Raw genomic sequence first — 23777 nt, forward strand, 5'->3', positions numbered from 1 at the left:
ACATGTACAATATAACATGTTAAACTACATAAATAAACACGTTTGAAAAAAAAATATGGTGCGAGATTATTTTGTATTTTGTAAGGGAAAATACGACAGTTTGTAAGGGCATGGAGCCCTGGAGCTTGACAGGTATGGAAATGTAATGTTTTTTGTCATTATTTTTTGGATGATTTGTTTTATATTCTGTGTACAGTGTCCTGAAAGGTGATTTGAAATAATATATATTATATGATTAATAATAATCATAATCCACAGAACATCGGCTCACAACAAACAATTAAAATACTACTCATAAACTTCCTGAAAAAAAGAGAAAAGGAAAACCAAGCATCCAATCAGAGGCCGCGTATTTTTCTGACAACGTCCTAATTCTGGCCAATGACGACTCCCGATGGGCGGGCAAAGCCTTGACGCACTGAAGCTCGTGATTGACGCAAGCTTCGTTGCTAATTTTAGCATCTGGCAGGCGGAGGCAGGGAGCTTGAAAGGGACTCCATTCATTGTACCGGGGCGGGCCTTTTCTATTTCAGCGGCGCAATTGTGAAGCAGCCAAGCCAAATATAGTCGTAGACAGGTATTTTTAGCCTTACAGCGTTTCCCCGTTTGCATTCGACCGAAGCGATACGGGATAGCGGCAACAAATCCCTCCCGAGTGAGCGCTCGCTCGCTCGGTTTACAGTCAGCTGATGTGACGCCGCCGCCGTACTCCTTAAAAGCGACTTGATAAAAGCGAACCAAGCAGCTGTCGAGAGTGAAATTCTTGCCGCTTCTAAGTGTTAGTCCGGGGAACGCGACTTTAGGGTTTGGGGGAGAAGATAGGCGTGTATGGAGGCGTCTTCTGCCGCTTGTTTTTGGTCGGTGTTCCGGGGTTGAAGTCTCGAGATACGTTTGAGGCACTCCAAAAGTGAGGGAAATTCAAATGTTTAGATTAACTTTGTCAAGTCACATTTATTCATATAGCCCTTAATCACCAAAATGTCTCAAAGGACTGCACAGGATTACAATTACCTGATCTTAAACCAACATGCGGGGAAGGAACAACTCAAAACCTCAGCGTGAGGAAAAAGAGAAACCTTGAGAAAGGACCTCACAAGTGGTAATCCCCCTTCCAGGATGACCAGGGTGAATCACAATCAGCATTACTATACACAAGCATAGTAAACACTAGGTAACATGTTGAAAATTTGTCCGGAAAGTGCTTGAGAGCAGCGACGCCCCTAGCCTGTAAACTAGTCCAGAAAGTCTATGACGGCCACGACGCAGTTTCCCATCTCTGCCAGCTGGTCCATGCAGGCGTTCACATGCTTCAGGTCAAACGCTGGTCCGCTGACTCATCTCCAAATCGTCCTTCATCTTCGTATCACCACCAGGCAGGCAGTCGGAAAAAGACAGGACAATACAGAATATGAGGTGGGCATCAATCATAAGCTTTGGAATAGAAGTGTGTCTTAAGCCTCGATTTAAAAACTTCCGTTGAGGTTGCAGATCTTATCTCTGGAGGCAGGGCATTCCATAACACCAGGGCCCGGATGGAAAACGCTCTCGAGCCTGCAGACTTCTTGGCTCTCGGAGTCACAAGTAGACCGGCATTTTCCGAGCGCAGACTCCGTGCCTATGTTTTGGGAATGGGGGAGGAAACCGGTGTGCCTGGAGGAAACTAACACAAGTAAGGGGAAACATGCAAACTCCGCTCAGGAATGCTGGCAGCTGGATTTGAACCCATGACCTTAGAACATATTAGCCACTCCGCTGCCCTTAAGAACAAAATCCATCCATTTTTTGCACCGCTTATCCTCAGTAGGGTCACGGGGGTGCTGGAGCTCATCCTAGGCGTCTCGGGCAGTGGGCAGGGGACACCCTTAACTGCTTGCCAGCCAGTTGCAGGGCACACAAGGACAGACAACCACTATATCACTTACACCCTGGGACGATTTGGACCACCCGATTAACCTAATGTGCAAAAAAAATTTTCAATTATTAATTTTATTTCCCCGAAAATATATTGTTATATGGTGTTACCAATTTGAAATGACCAAAAAACGCAAACGTTGACAGGTACAGTATGTGTTTCCCAATCTGTTATGAGCCAAGGCACACTTCATTCATCAAAGAATTTTGAGGAACACTATCCGTCAAAAATATTTAAAAATGAATTGCTGGCACCAGTTTTATGTTTATTTTTAAAGCTTAAATGATTATGTTGCCTTTAATAATAGTATCACGTTTTCTATGTGATCACTGTGGCTCAAAAAGAAATACATTTTATTTATTAAATAATATTGCCGTAATTATTGATTCGGCCATATTTTAAATCTGTTTTTCAAGTTTTACTATGTATTTTTGTAATATATTCTTTGCCAGATTTTTACTTTATTTGATTTATTATTTTTTACAGCGCAATCTTAAACAGAACAGGTTTTTAAATATACTGTACTATTGTCACACACCACTATCCTTCAACGCCAAGGTCCTGCTGATATCTGAAGTCTGGTTGAAAGTTTTGCACTGCCCATTCGGTATAGATGCTGATCTGAGTCAGATCAGGAGGCTTCTTCTGTTAATGGTAATCACGAAAACCAGTACTATCTGTTTCATGTGTGGGAGCAAACCCCCTACCCCATCACCCTTCCCAAAAACGGCCTGAATAGGGATGAGCGCTGGCAGGCTGTACTTCTCCCAGACACACCACAAGTAGTGGTGCCCTGATGACCCTGGCGGTTAAGTGAACCGTGAACTACCTCATAAGCAGTTAATTACTATATAAAAAATACTTACCTGGAGATGAATGTGACAGTCACTTCATCAGTGGGAGAAGGCAAATATACTTAACCATGGCTTGCTTTATTGCAAAGATAAGATTGGGCAATTTCCCGCGAGACACTGGACAAAGTCTCACGGCACATTTGTGTGCCCCAGGACACTGTTTGAAAAACAATTCCCTCGAGCAGGTTTCAAACATTGTGCTCGCGGGCACCAGGAAGGCCCCTAGATCACCTGAATAGCCTGTAGATAGGTTCTGAAAACAGTTCACCAGACATTGCAATTTTCTAATAAATTATATTCGTAACTGACATGATGATTTACAGTGTTCGTTTTACCTGTGAAAAGTGATGGGTCCCGGGGACTCGCATGCTCAAAAATCTATGGGTCCCAACAGAGATCTATGGGTCCCCAACATTTAGTGTTATCGGGGTTGAAATTGTAAATCGGCGACAAATATGTAATATAAATCTATATATTCATTCAGTTTTAATCAACACAGTTTATTGGTAATACAAATCACTTATCACTTCTAGATTTTTCAGTTCACTACAATATTGTACATTATACAAAATAATATTGCTGAAATAATTATATTAATCTATATTTTCATTCAGTTTTAATCATCACAATTAATTGGTAATACAAAGCAAGTTATCACTTCTGATTTTGCCGTTCATATATTCTTCGCGGTTTGCTGTCCCGCCACAGTTGTAATGCCTTCTCAAGGTCCACTCCATTATCATCCTCCTCATAGCGTAACCAGTAATATAATTTAGTCCATTTTGGCAGAAAAGTCCTTTTCTTGCTAGGAGTATTCTTTTGTTTATTTTCTTTCGTCGAATCGTTCGCTTCCACACACGTGTTTTCCTTGCCTCCGCGATCTTCCGAAGAATTTCTCCGCAGTTTTTTCAAGCCGGAATTATTGCCGTTGTTATCACTTTCTGCGTTATGTTTTGACTTATTACTGACACTAAAGAAATGACCAATTTTGTGTTGATTTTCACCTTCCCTCGACGACAAGCACCACAACAATGACGTAATCTCAAAGCAACGAGATCTCGTTTGCCCTGATCGGCGTGCAGACGAAAACTCGAACCGCGATACCAAAACAACAATGGCTGATTTGCCCGACGAAAAGTTTGGAGTGCGGTAAATCTTTGTAAAAAAAAAAAAAAAGTAATCGGGTAATAATGACAATTCTGTGTCAAAAAAGTTGCGTCCCGGGGACGCACGTTCATCCGGCACTATGCGTCCCCAGCAAAAATGATGCGTCTAAGACGCAGGGACGCGGGCAAACGAGAACACTGGATTTAATGGTTGACTTAACTACGAAGACCCACCTGGTAATAACAACATAATGATAACAAGTTTTTGTTTTAGAAATGTATACAAAAAAGGGTAGGCACGTGTGCCAATTATTGACAAATAGTTGTCGATCTCTGACTTGGAGAACAAACCTGAATTCTTCCAATATTTACAGGGGGACCTTATTATGCTGAATGAAGTGTCAAGTCATGCTTAAGACAATGTACAGTGTTTATCAAACAAGACTCGGAAGATGTTTCACAGCTGATAGCTGACAATAGTAAATTTAAGAATTACATAAAGGAAGAACTAGAATGAAAATTAGATTGTAATCGGATACATTTTGAACTTATTCATTGGGTTTTATGAGTGCCAAATTCTGCTGCTGTGTAGTTTTATGATTTCACGAGGGGTCATGGTTGTGTGCTGTTGTTGTGCGCATGTCAAGTGTTGATCTAACGAGACCCCAAAACAATCAATCATTGTCCGAAAAATGTGAACTGTTTTGATTTGGATTTAAGAAAAAGATGAATGGTCTTATCATCAGATTGTCAGGAACCAGAACAGGATCAGGACCCAAAAGCGCGACGTTCTCACACAAGCCTTTTATTGTACGGGAAATGGGGAGTCATGCACGTTAAGCAGCGGTCGGGTGTGGAGAGAAATGAAGCCAGAGATCGATTCCAATTGCCAGAGTTGATATCGGACAGATGGAGTCGATGCCGGACGGGCCGGACGGACAGGATCGATAATGAAACAGGATATCGAAAATAAACAGGACAAACAAGACGGGAACAAAAACTGTAGAGAATAATAAGCAGGACAAAAATTGACAGAAATGAAACTGGAAATCAATATTAAACAGGAAAACAATAAACGGAAACAATACCGGACTGGAAATACCAACAGGAAAACAGGATTGAGTCAGAACCCATGTCTTGCTGGGCAGGGGTTTGTTGACAGACTGACAAAGTAAGAGAGAGCGCACTGAGCTTAAAAAGCCAATCTGTTAATGAGCCGGAGCAGGCGCCACATGGGCGAGGCCAATTGGGCGCCATGGCAACCGTGACCCAAATAAATGAAGAAATCCTGCAAATGTTTATTATTGAGTTGATGAAGTTTTGAGGACATGAAAATTTCAAATCCAAAAGGAAATTTAAATGATTGTTATTAAAATAGTTGGCGTTTGATAATCAATCAGTTGTCAATTGTGTTACTGGTGAGTACCCTCAAACGAAGTGACCTGCGATCGACCCCACCGCTCAAGTCACAACTCTAATGCGGTTAAGTGGCATATAAAATGGACTGATGGATGTTTTTTATCTATAAGTGGACTTGATGAAAAGTGAATTGGCTCCTGACAAGAAAAAAAAAGGTTCTTCACTGCTCAATCAATGACTTGTGCTGGTATTGACTTGACATGCTAGACCATCACTTTTCATCTGCAGCCAGCTGACCTAGAATCCCCCGGAATCAATATTTACCATCGACAGCAGAAGGTAACCCAAAGGCTTTCCCAACAACAAATGTGTTGTATGGGCCCATACTAGTCCAAACAGAGCCTTTTGATTAATATGTACTTGTGGAATATGAAAAAGAAGCACATGTATTTATACACTTTGGTTGGTGGCCATTGTCTTTGGATAAATCATGTCTATCTTTCAGCTGAATCCATTCATAAATAGCCTATTATTATTGTTTTACGAATAACAGTGTCTGAAATAACGTCTGACCGGACGCCCGGGGCGTGCATCTTTTAGGTCGGGCGTACATCAAACGTTTGCTTTATTCCGATTTCAAAATCTTTGTTCGGTTTGGAAATTCAGAATTTCGGTTCGTTTGGCAATTTGCATACTCGGCAGCTGATCAGAAGCCTGCATCGAATAACTTCGTGCTTCCGGACTTTCCCGAGCGTTATAAGGTCGTGCATTTACATATAATTTAGACGCACAGAGAACACAAGAAAAATTGATAAGTGGTTAGGAATCAAGCCAAAACTTCAGCCCCAGAAGAAATATTCAAAAGAGGCTAACAAAATTGATGACGCTGCAAAACGTAAACGTACATTAAAAGCATTGTGGAGAGAGGAGTTCACGAGGCTTGTAGCAGACAACGCAACGCAAACATTGCATGAATGAAGATGGGTAAATACAGTTACTGTCACGGTTGCCATGGCACCCAATTGGCCCCCGCTGTGTGGCGCCAGCTTCTGTCACAGTTGCCATGGCGCCTAATTGCCCCCGCCCATGGACACCAACTGAAGCTCGTTGACAGACTGGCTCCCTGTCAATATTTAAACGCTGTCCTGTCAGTAGCCTTTTGTCGGTGCGTCTGCGAATCTCCGTTTTTCCTAAGTTTTGACTCTTGATGTTCTACCGCCACGATTTGTTTGATTTTTGACTTTTCTTTTGTTTCCGACAACATCATCGCTCGCCACGGAAGTCCCACTTCCTCAGTTGAGCAACCGACTTCCCGCGACCAACGATCTCCGGATCGAGTGTGCGCTCCTATCTTTTTTCCCCAATAAAACTGTGAGTAACGTTACGCGAGTGGGTTCTGTTCCCTTTCCTGGCTCTGACAGGTACATATTGATGGCATTTGGAAAACAGCGATGTAATTTACATGCAATGAATGTTATAAGTAGATTTATGATAAACTTAATTTCAAAATGTTGTTCTGTTATATATTCTGATTATCAATCCTTAATACTTTGCAACAACTGTTTTCTTTTTTGCGATTAGTCGTCTTATTGCGTTTCAAGTTGTGAAAAATGGGGCAGGCAACTTTATGGCTGGGCAGGCAACTTTTCAGAGTTGTCTGCCCTGGTGTCCGCTAACTTTTCGTCAGGAGTTTCAGATACTGCTAATAATAGGCGGATTTTTAGCCATCCAATTCTGATTTATCTCACAGTAAAGTTTCGACTAAGATCACATGTCTTTTACTTTGTCAGTTTCTGCTGGCATGAGTAGTTTTTGAAAGAAATTTTGAGGACGGCCCGTTTTTTTTTTTTATTATAAAAGACCTATTTCATTTTGTCAAAGGGACTTTTCACGTCTGTTGCAGTTTGGGACATCTGAACAAGCATGGCCCTTTATCGATTTATGTTATTTCCCTTAAGCATTCCGAGGTTGTCTAGTGTTAGACTTTGTAGAGGCAAATTTTCGGTTTCAGTGCCGTATAAATTGTTTGCGTACGTCAGCTGGACCTCGTCCAGGTGCCTCGTCGGTAACCTTGCAATAGTGACGTATAAATCCAGATTAGCCCGCTCTATTATTCTGCTAGACTTATAGTAGAGTAACAAGAGATTATGACATTGTCCTTTAAATAGAATGGAAACGTGCCGGTAATTAACATTGTTGTGCATTGAAAGCCAGTCTTGATTTACACAATGTCTGGTTTGTAAATCGAAAAGCTGTTTAGCTGATTTTGCCTTGATCAAAATCCTGTTTGGATTTTCTACATTGTTTCATGTTTAGTCCGAAAATAAAAGTTTGGAAGGTAATTCAGCATTCCGTATATGAGTGACAGTTTAAATCCAATCTAATCCGGATGCATTTATCGCGCATGTTTAAAAACAACAACAATTACCCAAATTACTGAAAAGTGTCTTTTCAGGTTCAAAGTGTTCCTTTTGAACTTGATGAATATTTTCTCGCGTAGTACAGTGTTCTCGTTTCCCCGCGTCCATGCGTCCTAGACGCATCATTTTTGCTGGGTCAAATCAATGTGCGTCCCCGGAACGCAACGTTTTTGACACCAAATTATCATTATTACCCGATTACTTTTTTGTTTTTTAACAAAGATTTACCGCATTACAAACTTTTCGTCAGGCAGATCCGCCATTGTTGTTTTGGTCTCGCGCCGATCTCTGCAAACAAGATCTCGTTGCTTCGAGATGACGTCATTGTTGTGGCGGATGTCAATTGAAAGAGAAGTATGCCTCCGGAAAAACAGTTGGTACTAGGTGCAAATCAACAAAAAATTGGTAATTTCTTCAGTGTAGGTAATAAGTCGAAACATAACACAGAAAGTGGTAAGAACGGCAATAATTCCGGCACGAAAAAACGGCGGAGAAATTCTTCAGAAGACCGCGAAGGCAAGGAAAACACGTGTTTTGAAGCGAACGATTCGACGAAAGAAAATAAACAAAAGACAACTAGCAATAAATAGGCTTTTCTGCCCAAATGGACAAAACTCTATTCCTGGTTACGCTATGAGGAGGATAATAATGGATTGGACCTTGAGAAGGAATTACAACTATGGCGGGACAGCAAACCACGAAGAATATATGAACTGAAAAATTTGAAGTGATAACTGCTTTGTATTACCAATTAACTGCGATGATTAAAACTGCATGAATATATACATATTTCAGCAATATTATTTTGTATAGTGTACAATATTGTGAACTGAAAAATCTGAAGCGATAACTGCTTTGTATTACCAATTAACTGTGATGATTAAAACTCAATGAAAATATAGATTAATACAATTATTTCAGCAATAATATTTAGTATAATGTACAATATTGTTGTGAACTGAAAAATCTTGAAGTGATAACTGTATTACCAATAAACTGTGATGATTAAAACTGAATGAATATATAGATTTATATTATATATTTGTCGCCGATTTACAATTTCAACCGCAATAACACTGAATTTTGGGGACCCATAGATCTCTTTTGGGACCCATAGATTTTTGAGCATGGGAGTCCCCGGGACCCATCACTTTTCACAGGTAAAATGAACACTGGTAGTATGTCCTCATCCTGGTGAAGGGTGAGCTCGAGTGTATCAAAACTGACTTTGGGGAAAGAGAAGTGGAGCTTAAGGTGTCATAGTTGCTAGCAACGCGGTACATACAATGAATCAGTGATTTAAGCCGTATTGTTACGTTAACAAATGACGCATATTAGTAATCTGGACTTGAATACTCACAACCGGAAATTGAATGTTTTTGAGATGAAGTGTTTGAGGACTGTGTTAGGAGTGACAAGATTGGATAGATTGAGAAATGAAATTGTGAGAGACAGAACTGGAGTAGTTGTGGAACTGAGCAAGCGTGTTGATAAGAGAGTACTCGGTTGGTTTGGACACATGGAGAGGATGGATGAGGAGCGAATGTTGAAGAGGATCTACAGAGCAGAAGTCAATGGAAGGAGACCAAGAGGAACGCCGCGATTGAGGTCTAAATATAGTGGAAGCTAGAGCTCTTGTTGGTGATAGGAATGAGTGGAGAGGTGTTGTAAAAGGATAGTGGGATTGTGGACACATGCTTAAGGACCCGTATGATGCGGCAGGGGTAAACCAGTGAAAGCTGTCGGGCCCTGCTGTTGAACAAAAGAATGTGTTGTGTCACCCTGACCCGAGTGACATGGCCGCTTTCTGGTGTCCCGTTTCATCTTGAGGGATGAAAGCATGACCAACTTAGGTGCCGAAGCGCTTAACTTCTTTGGGTGTTTGGGCAGTTGGGTTGGCCATGGTCCCAAAAATTTTGTGTGTGTTTTTTTGCTATTTTTTTCCCTTTTATTTTCTTTGTTATTGTATGTGTTTGTTTTGCTGTCAGTCACCCCTCTTGAGGGATATGACCAAGGTAGATAGATAGATAGATAGATACCTACCATGCAGGTAGTGAGAAGCAAACTATTCAGTATGTCTCAAACTCTGCCTTTTTTGTTTTCCCACAGGTCTTTACTTGAGTTTCAGTGGAAGGAATGGTGAGTCAAAGTTTTGGTCCAGCATGTTGCTATTGATCTAATTCCTGTGAATACTGCCCTTACTACAGACGTTCCCCAACTTACGACCATTCGCATACCTGTCAAGCTCCAGGGCTCGATGCCCTTACAAACTGTCGTATTTTCCCTGACAAAATACAAAATAATCTTACACCATATTTTTTTTTTCAAATGTGTTTATTCATGTAGTTTAACATGTTATATCGTACATGTGTTTCGTTATATCATTCTCTACATATCCGTAATAATACAATTAAAAAAAAAAATCAGGAACAATTGTTATCAGCGTAACTAAAATATCCATTAATCTCTCATCTCATCTCATTAGCCGCACCGCTTATCCTCAGTAGGTTTGCGGGGGTGCTGGAGCCCATCCCAGCAATCATCGGGCAGTGGGCAGGGGACACCCTGAACGGGTTGCCAGCCAATCGCAGGCCACACAGGGACAGACAACTCACTTGCTCATTTACACCTAGGGACAATTTGGACCGGCCAATCCACCTGAAATGCATGTCTTTGGAATGTGGGAGGAAACCGGAGTGCCCGGAGGAAACCCACGCAAGCACGGGAAGAACATACAAACTCCGCACAGGAAGTCCGGTAGCTGGATTTGAACCCACACAGGAGGTTCTCAAGACCACTGCTAACCACTGCGCCGCCGTGCTGCCCAATATCCATTAATAACACTTTAAATTCAAATTTGTAAATAAAGATATTTTTGGGAGGAAAAAATGCTTGTATTTTAAATTTCAAACGGACTATTTAACAGGGACAGAAAATACAAACCTTTGCAGCCTTGTGACTGGGAAACATGTTTTTCATAAGCCTTGTGAAGTGGTCGGCAACTGTTGGCGGTATGTTGTGCTTCGCGATAAAATGGCAAAACATCACTTCTGCAGCTGTTGAGGAGTCTTCCGGTGTAGTGCCTAATTTCGACCCCCCTGCAAAATCCTCCCCCAGTCGCGTGAACGCGCATTCTGCTTCGCTTCCGATAATAGCTTTATTGTTTTAATAAGCTTATTTCATAGAATACGATCGCTATTGTCGGAAGCGCAGCAGAATGCGCGTTCACGCAATTGGGGGAGGATTTTGCAGGGCAGTCGAAATTAGGCACTACAACGGCAGATGCATGCGCACAGTAGCTCCAAACGCTCGCATTGTTTGCAACGAAGAAAAACGATACCGAGATAGAGGCTACCGCGGCGAACTCGTTTGACTTGATTGATTTGCTGTTTCGTGATAGTCGGTGTATACCGGATGGTACCCATAATTGACAAATTTGCGTTTTTCCGTACAGATTTTCTTGTACGTCGTAAACGTCTTAAAATCCATTATAAACGTACTTTATACGGCAAAAACGTACAGGTTGACAGGTATGCATTCGAGTTACGAAAAATGGGATATCGAAAAATACATGGACATTGCTGTAAGTTAGATTTGGTATTGTGTGCACCTTTTTCCGAGTACAGTACTGTACATTACTGTAGTGCTTCTTTTCGCCGCTACCGGCGTGTGGCGCTGTGAGAGGTCACCCAGTATCCACCCCGAAGAAGAAATCCGCTTCCTCTCGGCAATAGCTCAGGAGGTAGAGCGCTCGTCTTGGGATCAAGAGATCCCAGTTCGAATCCCAGCTCGTCCGTGTTACATGTCGAAGTGTCCTTGGGTAAGACACTGAACCCCTAATACCCACAATAAGCAGGTTAGCGCCTTACATGGCTACAAGGCCGCTATTGGGAAATGTGGAGCACATTGTAAAGTGCTTTGGGAAGTCATTGACTTGAAAAGCGCTATATAAATGCAGATCATTTCATTTCATTTCATATACTTCCCCCTATATTCTATACTGTATCTCCAGCACGCTAAGAACTTTGACATTTTTATTGTTTAAAATCTTGAAAAGAAAGTGGAATAAGAAAGCTTGATGCGGTTGAAAATAATGATTGGATCGTTTTTTTTTTTCAGCCACTTTCTACCACGAAGGAGGCAGTCGCCTAACTCTTAAAGCTCATCTTCTGAAAGTAAGTTGAACCTAACTTTATTTATCTTTATAGAGCATATTATTTTATGAAATGTTTATTTTGTCGTACAAAACAATACAGGTTACTTGTACAAGCCTTAAACATACTTAGATAAATCTTAAACATACAAAATATAGCACTGAAGCAACTTACGAACAAATTCCTGTTACAAACAACCGTCCAGAACCATCTCGTTCTTAAGTAGGGCAGCGTCTGTACCTTGATGTGGATGACATAAGTCATTCAATATTGTATACAAAAGTTACCATAACGTTTCGTACAAAGATAAGGTATACAAATAAAATGTATGGACATTATCGGGGAAACAAGTATAGTTTCAAAAATATATTTCGGATTTGGGTTCAGATCAAAAAATTGTTCAAAGGGATTTTATATGCAGTCTCATATACTTCGCAGGAGCATCACCTTGCCTCGAGTTTCAAAGCTTTTTCGGCCAAAATGTGAAAATTGTTTGGATAAATACATCCTAGTCGACATTTTTGGTGCAGAAGATTCTCTTCAACCATAAGGGTACATACTGTAGATGTGCAGAATAATGCCTTTATATCACCCTTTCTGGAGTCAGCTCGTCCTTTATTTTTAGCGTCGACCATTAAGAAAGATAATGTAAGCACAACCATTAATTTTTGTCAAGTATTTTCATTTCTTCGAGGCTCAGCTCGAGCACAGGTTTTGATGGGCACAGCTGGCAACGGTGACGCGTCGTAAAATTGTAACTAATGAGAGTGTGATTAATAGCATTTGTTTTTATGAAATAATAAGACAATTAGTGAGATTGTGTGGAGATGAACTGATAGGATGAATAGAACTAAGTGTTTCAAACGTAAACAAATTGGACCAATTTTGATGTGGTGCTAAGCGGGATTGTGTATTTTTGAACGTCTGAATCATGGTCTTGGAGTCTGTTATGCACAGAGATGTTATAGCTTCCTTGAAAGTGCATGGTTTGTGCATGCAAATTTGCCACAGTTGCCACAGGACGTTAACAAAAAAATTTCAGGAGACTTTTCAGGGTTCTTCAAATGTCTTTGGCTTTATGCAAAGTAAGAATGCACTATATTTTGGATTTCTTTTTTTCTAGACTCATTAGCATAGTTCAAGAAGAATCCAAATGATTAAAATTAGATGATTTAGTAAAATGTTTCACTGCACAATGTTTCACTGTTGTTTAAGGTCAACAAAAACATAGTGCCAGAAAACATCCATAAAATATTTATTCGGAAAGAGGGAAATTATAATTTAAGGAGCTGTAGTGAATTCATAATCCCAAAGGTGAGAACCACCAGGAAAAGTATGTGTGTGTCTGTGTGTGGAGTCAAGCTTTGGAATGGTTTGCAAGACGAGATCAAACGGTGTCCAACTATTCACTTGTTCAGGTTTAGATACAAAGAAACATTCATGGCAGAATACAGAGATGAGGAGGGTGGGGTATGAGTGGTGCGGTAGATTGGAAATCGTGCGTCTAGTTAACTTTGTGTTATTGTTGCTATTCTTATATCATAACTGTTATTATTAATATCATTACAATTGTTGTTATATCATTGGTGTATTTGCTTCTTACTACCCCTTTTCGAACATATTATGTAACATTATTTGTTGTTGAGTTATTTTGTTCAGTTTTTTATTTTGATGTTCGAATAAAGTTTTCATTCATTCATTCAAAAAAAAAAATCTGTCCTCTCCACTTGTTTACTAACACCAGCACCGCATTGGTAGGGCTAGAGTTGGACGATCTGTTATATATAAGTTTCCTTATGTTCTGTTAAAGTCTGAATTCTACCCATCTTTGTACCTACTTGGCCGCTAGCAGTTGCAGCTAGCATCACCAAAAAAACACTAGCATGAGCACCTAGCTTCAAAGTTGCGAGCGTTAGCTTCTTCGTTTGGATCACTGCAGCCTATTTCAATAAAAGATAAGATCACTGCTTTAAACATGTAATGCTATTTACAATGCATTATTATTATTATCGCAGAGGAAAATAAGAATACTCTATTTTGCAGACTGTATAGTGCAACATAAAACCCCAAAAAGACGAGAAATTTTAAGTCTGCCATATAACCCAGTGCCCCGGTGGATAAGATATAGGTGTGCGTTACTACACTAGGTTTTACAGTATACTTCTTTATCTGAGCAATGATTGACATATAATCATTGCTGGCCCTCGTCGGACTACATAGTATGCAAAGAGATCAAAACCCGAACAAACACTTTACCACCACAACACTAGTGGTACAGATGACCTTTGAAAAGGCATTAGAGTTGATCTCATTATTATACTATTTTTACTTATGGAGCCAGAAACACTTGTTTGAATAGTGCATTCTGAGTGGTTAAACTGTCTCTCAACTTCATGACCTGTACACACATTAATATCAATGCCAAAGACAGGAAACAGAAAGTCTTTCAACAATCACCATACATGCTCTTTCACGCTCGTTCATATATAGAACTGAGAAGTTATTGACGCGCAGGTAAAAAAAGTGGAGAGGCTGCTTCGTCTATCAGAATGCACTATGCAGATCAGTGTATCCATTTAATAAAAATAGTGTGATACTGACAAGCTCTATACCTTTGCTTTTCAATTTGTACCATTGGTTGTCTAGTGGTAAAGTGTTGATGCCCTCACTGCCATAATCCGGATTTGATACCGCTAGCATCACCAACAAAACACTAGCATTAGTACCTAGCTAAAATTTTTTGAGCGTTAGCTACTTCGATTGGATAACTGCAGTTCTATTCCATAAGAGATACCGTTTCAGTTTTAGCTGGCATTTCAAAAACTCCAAAAGAACAGATCGTCCACCTCTAGCCGTACCAAACTGTGCTGGTGTTAGTCATCAAGTTGAGAGACTGATTATTTTAAAGAAAAAAAAGAAATCTAAACTATAGTGCATGCTTACTTTGCACGAACAAAAGCCAAACAATCAGAATGTGACCCAAGCAGAAATAGTCAATATTATATGCTGTGAGTGCTGTAGTCTCAATTAAATGCTCCTTATAGTCCGGTGCGCCCTATGTATGAAAATGTATGACAAACACTATTTTTAGGGGTGCTCCTTATATTTTGGTGCACTTTATTGTGCAAAAAATGTCTTTTTTGTGTTAATCAAATAATATCAGTTTTACCTAATATTGCCCTTCACAGTACTACAAAATATGGTGTGTAAATCTCATTCCCTTGTTTTCGGGAAAAACCATTTTCTTTTCATCTTGAATAAAATGCATCATTTTATCGATGGAGAACTGTTTTGATCCTACATACTCTTGTCATGTCAGATTTATGGCCCAGACGCTTTCCTCCTCCAGACCCAAGAGTGATTTTGTGAGCCGTTCCGGCATCTTGGCAGCAGAGCTACTGACACGCAGCACCAAGATGCAGTGAACTCTAGTTTATCGTAGAGCACAAGTGAAAAGTGATTGTGTCGCTTTTGAATGGGGGCTCTATGCGGATAGGGTTAAAGCGGCAGCACTCAGCGCTCCGGTGACACCGGAGAGCGAGGAGAGCACAGACTGAGGCGGCGGAGGAAACAGAGGAAGCCTTTTATCTCACTGTCACCAAATCCGCCGCAACTGTACGTCAGAGCACAAGGCTGGGGAGGGCGTGCAGGGCAGGGGGTTGCCGGTTGCGGCGGCACACCGCTCAATGGTGGCATTCTTCCTTTTCCGCGGACGCACACAACCCGGGGGGATTCCCCCCTGCCGGGATTGCCCGAGTAGAGTAACGCAAGACATCCTCGCCTTACCAGCCCAGTGCCCAAAGACAGGAGAAAGGGGCGAGGAGTGTTTCCATGAGCCATGACACAGGATGGACATAGTATACCGCTCTGGGCTATTAGGAAATGCTATGACATGTTTTGATGCTTTCCTCACCAGTGTGCAGTGTTAGGCACGTAACTGAAAAAAAATACATTGTTACTATTTACTCCATTTGAAACAGTGATTGCGTTACCCAAACCCAAGATTTCTTACACTCGTTAGTTGCTCGTTACTCTGAAAGAAATTATCCTGTCATGATTACTGATGTGACTCAGCTGTGCTCGCGGGTTCTGATTGGCTCCCTGTCACTTTTTGACCCCAGTCCTGTCTTTCCCCTGTTGTCAGTCCATCTGCGGACCGCAGTGTATACTAGGCAAGCCTTTTTAGACCCTGACTCCCACCTGTCCCATTTTTGCTCCCGTCTGTTTCTGGCAACGACCCGTTTTGCTCTGTCCTGGCTTCCGACCTCTTTTGTCCCCGACTACGTCTACTGTCCCGTCCTGGCTTATGGCTTGTTTCTGACCCCGACCACGCCTCTCCTAGTCCCAGCTACTGACCAGTTGTTTTGTTTTTTGTTTGTCTCCGGCTACGACCCGTTGTGATCCCGACCACGTATGCTCGCCCGTCCCAACTTACGACCTGTTTCTGACCCCAACCACGCTTTTGTTCTCCTGTCCCGGCGATCGACCTGTCCTTCCGTCCCTGACACCGCCATGCTTGCTACGGGGATCCACTTCTGTGTTCAGATCGCAATCCAAATACGAGAGTGACTTGCTTTCTGCGGCCAGCGAACACCGGATCGTGGGCGTAGCCCTTCCTCTTTCTTTCAATAAAACTTGTGGTTAACGCTATGCAATTGGGTTCTGTTTGCGTTATGGTCCTGACATATCCATTATATATATTACTGGCTATACTTCACTGAAATGGAAGCTGTCCCCCTTTTACTGATCAAAAATAGCCACATAATTAAATAAATAGAAGAAAATGTGTACCCCGACCTGTGGAACAGTGAAGCCTTCATGTTTTTGATTTTGCAATTGAAACACTCCATATCCATTTTGTCTTTAAAGCACTCAAATATTTCCTTCTAGATTTCTGGGTAATGTCTAAGAGGTTTTTTTCAAATCAAAAGACCAAAATTCAGCTCTTTTTTCCCATCAATTCTGCCCCATTGATATTGTTGTTTCTGTATAAGTCACTCCCCCCTTCCCATGTGCTGCTTACCATTTGCTACTGGTGACACACAACCAAACACGTATGCATATATAAACTGACTCCTTGATTTCCTTATTTTGTCATGATTACCGATGTGAATCACCTGTGCCCGCTCATTTGGCGCCAATCGCTGCGGGCCTTGATTGGCTCCCTGTCCCTGTTTAAACCCAGTCCTGTCAATCCCGCATTGTCAGTCCGTCTGCGAACCTCTGTTGATACAAAGCAAGCCTCTTTGGACCCTGACTCTTGTCTGTCCCGTTTTTGCTCCTGTTGGTCTCCGGCCACGACCCGTTGTGATCCTGACCACGTATGCTCGCCCGTCCCGGCTTACGACCCGTTTCTGACCCCGACCACGCTTTTGTTCTCCTGTCCCGGCGATCGACCTGTTTTTTCGTCCCTGACACCGCCATCGCCCGCTACGGAAGATCCACTTCCATATTCGGATCATAATCCGATTGCCAGAGCGACTTGCTTCCCGCGTCCAGTGAGCATCGGATCACGGGCGCTGCCTTTCCTCTTTCTTACAATAAAATTGTGAGAAAATATTACGCGATTGGGTCTACCCTGTGTGCCCTGTGTCATTTTATTTTATAGTTTTAAATACGGCTTAGATGTGAGTATATGTAATGGGAAGAATATAAGAAGATTCATAGGGAGAACTTGCATGTTCTCTCAAGCCATAACTGTATTCAGGTATATTTTGTAGGAGGAAGATTGAAACAGCTATTCATTTGTTGTATTCAGTGCTATGGTGCCGGCGGTAGGAGTGTTGTATGTGGCTTTATGAGTTAAAGAGCAACTACATAATTGCTGTAGACGTTTCATGATCTTCTTTTAAAAAGTAACACCATGCTGTAACGACAGTTCAGTTACATTTTATCAATTACACGTTAAAGTACTTGTTACATGTTTTGATGCTTTCTTTACCAGTGAGTATTCCCATGCAGTGATGAAAAGCAGCATGTGCAACACAGTGTCGTCTTCCCCCTACACTTGTCCAATGACAGATATATCTCTCTGTTTTATGGTTATGCCATTAAAATCTCACCACCCCATTCAGTTATTCAAAGATTGTGTAAGAGTGCCATTCCTTCCCTGCTTTTTTTCTTCTTAACATCCATATCCATATTTGCCTAAAAAATCTGACCTAAAAATCCAGCCGAACACGGGCCCTTGTGTATTAAAACCTGACCTTGCCCAAGTCTGAGCAATTAACTCGATTTGCAGGACCAAACCCGAGGCAAATCCGACATTTCACCTTTGATTTGTGAGTCCTCGGGAGGAGAGGTGATGTTTGATAACAAACTAATGCCTGATATTCGTAACAAAATCTAAGTTAAACAAGACTTTATTAACATTTATATCTTTTATATTTCAGTGTCTATAGAGGTTACATTAACGGACTATTTTCCATTATTGACAGAGTTAAAGGAAAATTTTAAGGCCGTCCATCATTTTGATGGGTTGAAAATTGGGCCATAAACTACAGAAGCACTAAGTCCTTAATGCAGAGATTGTAAAAGACCTTTTTTTAAAAAAAATAGGGACAAAACGTGTGGTGTTCCTCCTTACAATCATGTAGCTATATGGGACTCGAGAAACGTAGTCTTGAAGTTGACTGATTTTGGCTCATATCCTGTAGAGCTTTGACATCACCGGATGAAAACAAAGACTCATAAAAATGGAGGGCCCATCGAAAAATAGATGGTGATTGTAGGGAACAGCAATTGCATAGCGCTCATTTCTGCATGTAGAAAATTACATTTGCTTAGGGTGTCACAGTTTTGTCCAAGCTGTGTGTGTTGATCATCAAAAGCTGTGTGCGGTAAGTTTAGCTGCAGTTGTGCATAGCGTGTGTTCTTTTTTTTGCCTTTGCCTCCCTTTGGTGTTTTTCACCACGTGTCTTGCAACTGATATAATATTGTCCAGATAGCTCCCCTGTCAGTGTCTGGACTCATAAACGATTTCAGTTTTGTATGGTCCAGATTAGCCCCATTTGCAGTTGGCTATGTTCTTTTTTTTGAGAAACTAATTTACAGTACTTAACGTTTTACCCTGTTGTACACAGCTGTAGCTATTTTCATGAGATGGGAAGGGGGGCCTGGCTAGTTTGCAATAGTATGCTGTAATTCTCACATACGGGTGTTTGGAGCAAAACACCACCTTGACTGTTTTTTTAGTGCAAAACTGGCCATAGCAATGTTGATCCTTGAGAAGTCTTTGAAGGCATTTACCTCATTAATCTAAAAACAAGGCCTTAATTGGCATTAAAACGTCCTAAATTCAATTTCCAAAGTCTTGAAAATGTGTACACATTTATAAGAACTATATTTTTTTTAACTGAAAAGATTTACGAACTTTTATCTATTGTCTTTTTTAATAATTCAGAGATTTACTTTTGTGGCAACACCTTCCTGTGTAGAGTTTGCATGGTCTCCCCGTGCTTGCGTGGGTGTACTCCGGGCACTCTGGTTTCCTCCCGCATTCCAAAAACATGTATGTCTGGTTAATTGTTCCTAGATGTGAATAAGGGACTGAATTATCTGTTTCTGTGTTCCCTGTGACTGGCTGGCAACCAGTTCAGGGTGTTCCCTGCCCTCTGCTCGGAGATTGCTGGGATTGGCTCCAGATCCCTTGCGACCCTACGGAGGATACGCTGTGCAGATAATGGATAGGTTGCAGTCGGGCCTTTCAGAGCCGACGCATGTCTTAGGTCTACCCACAATATACATAGCAATTTCTGACAAAGACGTTTACTTTGGACCATGGGGAAGTGTACATTTAATGAGAAGTGGCTGACGCCGAACGATTTTCGCCATTGCGAAAAGCTGCTTTCTTTTGCCGACTTTTTTCTTAAATTTGATTTCTGAAGCCTTTTAAAAAGTCTTGAATTTAACTTGCCTTAAGCTGTAGGAACCCTGAATGGTCAAAAGCTCCACAAATTTGATTCAGAGGATTATGTCTTCTTTATTGTCTCAGAAATCTGTCAGTCACTAAAATAACACAAAGAAGTGTTGTGTTTGAACAATGGCATCATATGATCAGACGACGCTCATGACTTTAACATATTTTCAAAGAGGTTTTATCACTACCTGACCCTAAATTTAAGTGGCCACTGGATCGTGTTTTGACATAAGAACCAATGAGTCATCACAGTAGAGACCTTTTGTAAAAGACATTTTCAGGGAGACAGAAAAGGAGAACCAACGTGTGACGTTTTTTGCCATTGTTATCGAAACATAACTCATGGTGACTTTACAAAAAAGTCTGGCATTTGGTACACAGAAGGCCGCAGTACTCGGTTTTTAGGGGAAATTGTGATGAGTTGTAATTGATTGGAAAAAAAAGAAGTGTACACACCTATTCAAATACCAGGTTTGTATGATAATTGTTTTTCACAATTGAGATCTACAATGTGCTGATGATGTACAACCTTATTTGGAGAGAACATTTTTTGAATTTCACCTCGCAGCACAAGCCATGGTCCAACCATGCGCAATTAGTCAGGATTTCATTTCATGCTGAGGTTTTTGAGTTTTCCCTTGCCCTCGTGTAGGTTTTAGATCCGGGATGCTGTAATAATAATCTGTAGTATGTTATAGCTTGTGGTCTGTGCAGCTCTTTGTGTCATGATTGCTGATTCAGGGCACGTGTGACTGCCCAATTGGCGCTGATTGGTTCAGAGACTCCTTTTAAACCCCCGGCTTTCAAGAGGAAGCCGTCAGACCGTTTGCGAACTTATGCTCCCAGATAGGCAAGTTCATACCTCCCGACATTTTCCTGCCCTGTTTTCTCCTGCCTGATATCTGTTGCCGATCTGTTTTGCCCTGTTTCCGGCCTGATATCTGTTGCCGATCTGTTTTGCCCTGTTTCCGGCCTGATATCTGTTGCCGACCTGTTTTGCCCTGTTTCCGGCCTGATATCTGTTGCCGACCTGTTTTGCCCTGTTTCCGGCCTGATACCTGTTGCCGACCTGTTTTGCCCTGTTTCCTGCCTGATACCTGTTGCCGACCTGTTTTGCCCTGTTTCCGGCCTAATACCTGTTGCTGACCTGTTTTGCCCTGTTTCCTGCCTGATACCTGTTGCCGATCTCTTTTCTGGACTCGATACCGCCCTTGCTCTCCCGTCCCGGCTAGTGTCAAGTATCCCTGCTGCCTTCGATTATCCTCGCTCGACACGGAAGTGCCACTTCCGCGTTCCAGCCACCTGCTACCCGTGTCAATCGAGCATCGGATCGTGGAAGCAAGCACTGCTCTCTCTCTCTTTATCAATAAAACTGAGTAAACAAACGCTACTGGGTCCTGTCTCCTGGCCTGAGACACTTTGAGGCTCCTTGTGATTGAGGGCTATACGAAGAAACTTGACTTGACTTACAGTATGAACACAATGTCATCAAGATGAGACGAAATGGCTCAGCCGAACTGAATGTTCCTCCAAAACGGATAGGGAGGAACAGGAAATTCTGGCCAGAAAGTCTATCAAAAGAGGAGTGGATAGCAACACTGAAGAAGTTTCAAGAATCTTTGGCAAGTTCTCACTGTTGAGTTTAGTACATGTGACAAGAATCTCCTGTTGTCTCTGCTAAGAGGGAGGGTGGACATTTCCTACCAAAGAAAAATCCACAATTAAAATCTTCCAAACCCAAATGAAAAATGATTAGATATGCACTGAAAGGTACATTTTTTGCAAAACTGAAAATGTTTGTGACAATCTATGCACCTATTTTTTTCGACAAGGAATCAAAAGGTCCTCGGTAAATGTGTTGATTGGAGTCTTTTACGCTGTGTCATTTGTGTTCATGTCCAAGAAGTTAAGCTGTGGCTTTGTTTCCTCCAGCCCAATTTTTGTTGTTGTCATCAGTAATGGCGGATAAGCGTTTCAAAATAATTGATCTTATCGGCCTTTCTAACAAATCAAACAACCCTGGTATTTGAACAAAAGTGTGTGGACTTTTTATATCTACTGAGGGAGTTTGTTTTAGCTTGTATTAGCCCCAGACTTCCCTAGCAGCCTCAGGAGAACATTTTTGGAACCCGAAAAGAACACCTTTCGAATCATGTCGAGAACGCCGATGCACTCGTACACTGGGCACACTGTATTCAACACACAGCATTTTCGTCTTCTAACCTTTGAACTGTGTATTGAGGCAAAATATGTGACAAATTTTTTATCCTGTCATTTCCAGCCATTACCGTTGGTGAACCAACCATATACACGTGGCGAGGTTTTCCTGCCACACTCAAAACTCGACTGCAGTTGGTGTTCCCTCGCCATTTTGTGACTTTTGCATCCCTGGTGCACCATGGCACACGTATAAGAATACTGCCTTGTGTTTCCTGGGTGCTGTATGGAGCAATCTTGGGCAAGCATGAGTGATGTTATTACGCAAATTTCTGCATTTAACTTTTGACTTTAAATAAACGATTATTTCAGTTATATCTTTAATTAAAATCAAGAAGGTTTCCATGCTTGTTTTCTCCAAAAATATTCTCTAATGCAGCTTCTCGTGTGTTTATAAGTTGTGCTCCTATATGATTTGTCAGAGAGATGGACTTACACTATATCTTGATGGATGCAACTTTGATATCTACTATATATGGGTACAAGCAAATGTGGCATTTCTGTGTGTTCCAGAGAAATCGAACCAAAACACATTAGTAAGCCAGAGTTTTCTTGTATCATTTGTTTCTCTACTACAAGTCCAGAGTGCTTTGCGGGATAACAATAAGCCGGATGAGGGAAACTGCTTCCACAGTGCCTTCGGGCACTCCGATTTCCTCCCACATTCCAAAAACATGCATGACAGGTTAATTGGCAAGTTCAAATTGTCCCTGGGTGTGCAAGTGAGTTGTTTCTCTCTGTGTGCCCTGTGACGGCTGGCAACCAGTTCAGGGTGTCCCCTGCCCACTACCCGAAGATAGCTAGGATGGGCTCCAGCACCCCCGCGACCCTACTGAGGATAAGCGGTGCAGATAATGGATGGATATATACAGGGTTGGGTAGGGTTACTTTAACTTGAATACTTTCAATTACTTTTAGATTACTCCAATACCAAATATGCTAAAAAGAGACAAAAGAAACTAAATATGAATAAAATGACTAAATTTTGTGCTTGGGGAGTAACGGAAAACCTGGAACAGCAAAAATGATGTTGGCAAGGTGTTTGGATTTATTTTCATTTTGTTTCTGTCGCATTTTATGTTAATTTTGCCGGAGATCAAAGAGATCAAAGCCAGGAGAGAAAGCTTACCACGTGTTGTGAGTCATAATTGTATTCATATTTAGTTACTCTTGTCATTTATTAGCATATTTGGTATTGGAGTAATCCAAAAGTGTCAGGAAATGGACCGGGAAGCAAGAAGTCGGAACTCATATGCGTAGACGATCTGTCACTTTAATTAGGAAATAAAAGTTGTCCAACACACAAACGGACCAAAAACAAAACAAAACAGGTTTAAAAGCAATCATAATTACAAACTAGGCATTACTCAGATCAAACAGGCATGAACAGGTCTTCAACAAGGTAAAGCAATGGTCTGGCAACAGGCAGTCCCAAAAGGAGCGTTTAAGTACTCCACAAGCAATCAGTTCAATGCGTCTCAGCCGGTGTCAAGGGGCGGGGCTAGCTGGATGCCATGACAACCGTGCAGGACATGACAAAAAGTAATTGAAAGTAATCAAGTTAAAGTAAAAGTAACCCTACCCAACCCTGGATATATATATATATATATATATATATATATATATATATATATATATATATATATATATATATATATATATATATATATATATATATATATATATATATATATATATATACATATATATATATATGTATATAGGTATATAGGTATTATATATATATAAATATAATAGGTGCCTACTTATCGGAAATTTCCTTAATATAGAGGGAACATATTAACTGTGATAATCGAGGAATTACTGTATAAGAGGA

At 41.1% G+C, this 23777-nt stretch overlaps 1 protein-coding gene across 2 annotated transcripts; it reads left to right on the plus strand.

Annotated features, from left to right (window-relative positions):
- Positions 1-463: 463 nt before the first annotated feature.
- On the plus strand, positions 464-22089 carry LOC148372630 (uncharacterized). 2 transcript variants are annotated; one of them, XM_088328065.1, is made up of 5 exons: positions 464-1413; positions 1482-1669; positions 9761-9790; positions 11771-11826; positions 15125-15509. In XM_088328065.1, exons 1-5 carry the CDS (start codon positions 1409-1411, stop codon positions 15164-15166), a joined length of 321 nt encoding a protein of 106 aa, XP_088184191.1. In that variant the 5' UTR covers positions 464-1408; the 3' UTR covers positions 15167-15509. The 2 variants fall into 2 exon arrangements, 1 of the variants encoding a protein (XP_088184191.1); XR_015849655.1 differs by lacking the exon at positions 15125-15509 and adding an exon at positions 22005-22089 and having other exon boundaries at positions 464-1669.
- Positions 22090-23777: the final 1688 nt, after the last annotated feature.

Source organism: Urocampus carinirostris, chromosome 2 (assembly GCF_059441175.1).
Source record: "Urocampus carinirostris isolate Australia breed hairy pipefish chromosome 2, RoL_Ucar_1.0, whole genome shotgun sequence".
Taxonomy (NCBI): domain Eukaryota; kingdom Metazoa; phylum Chordata; class Actinopteri; order Syngnathiformes; family Syngnathidae; genus Urocampus; species Urocampus carinirostris.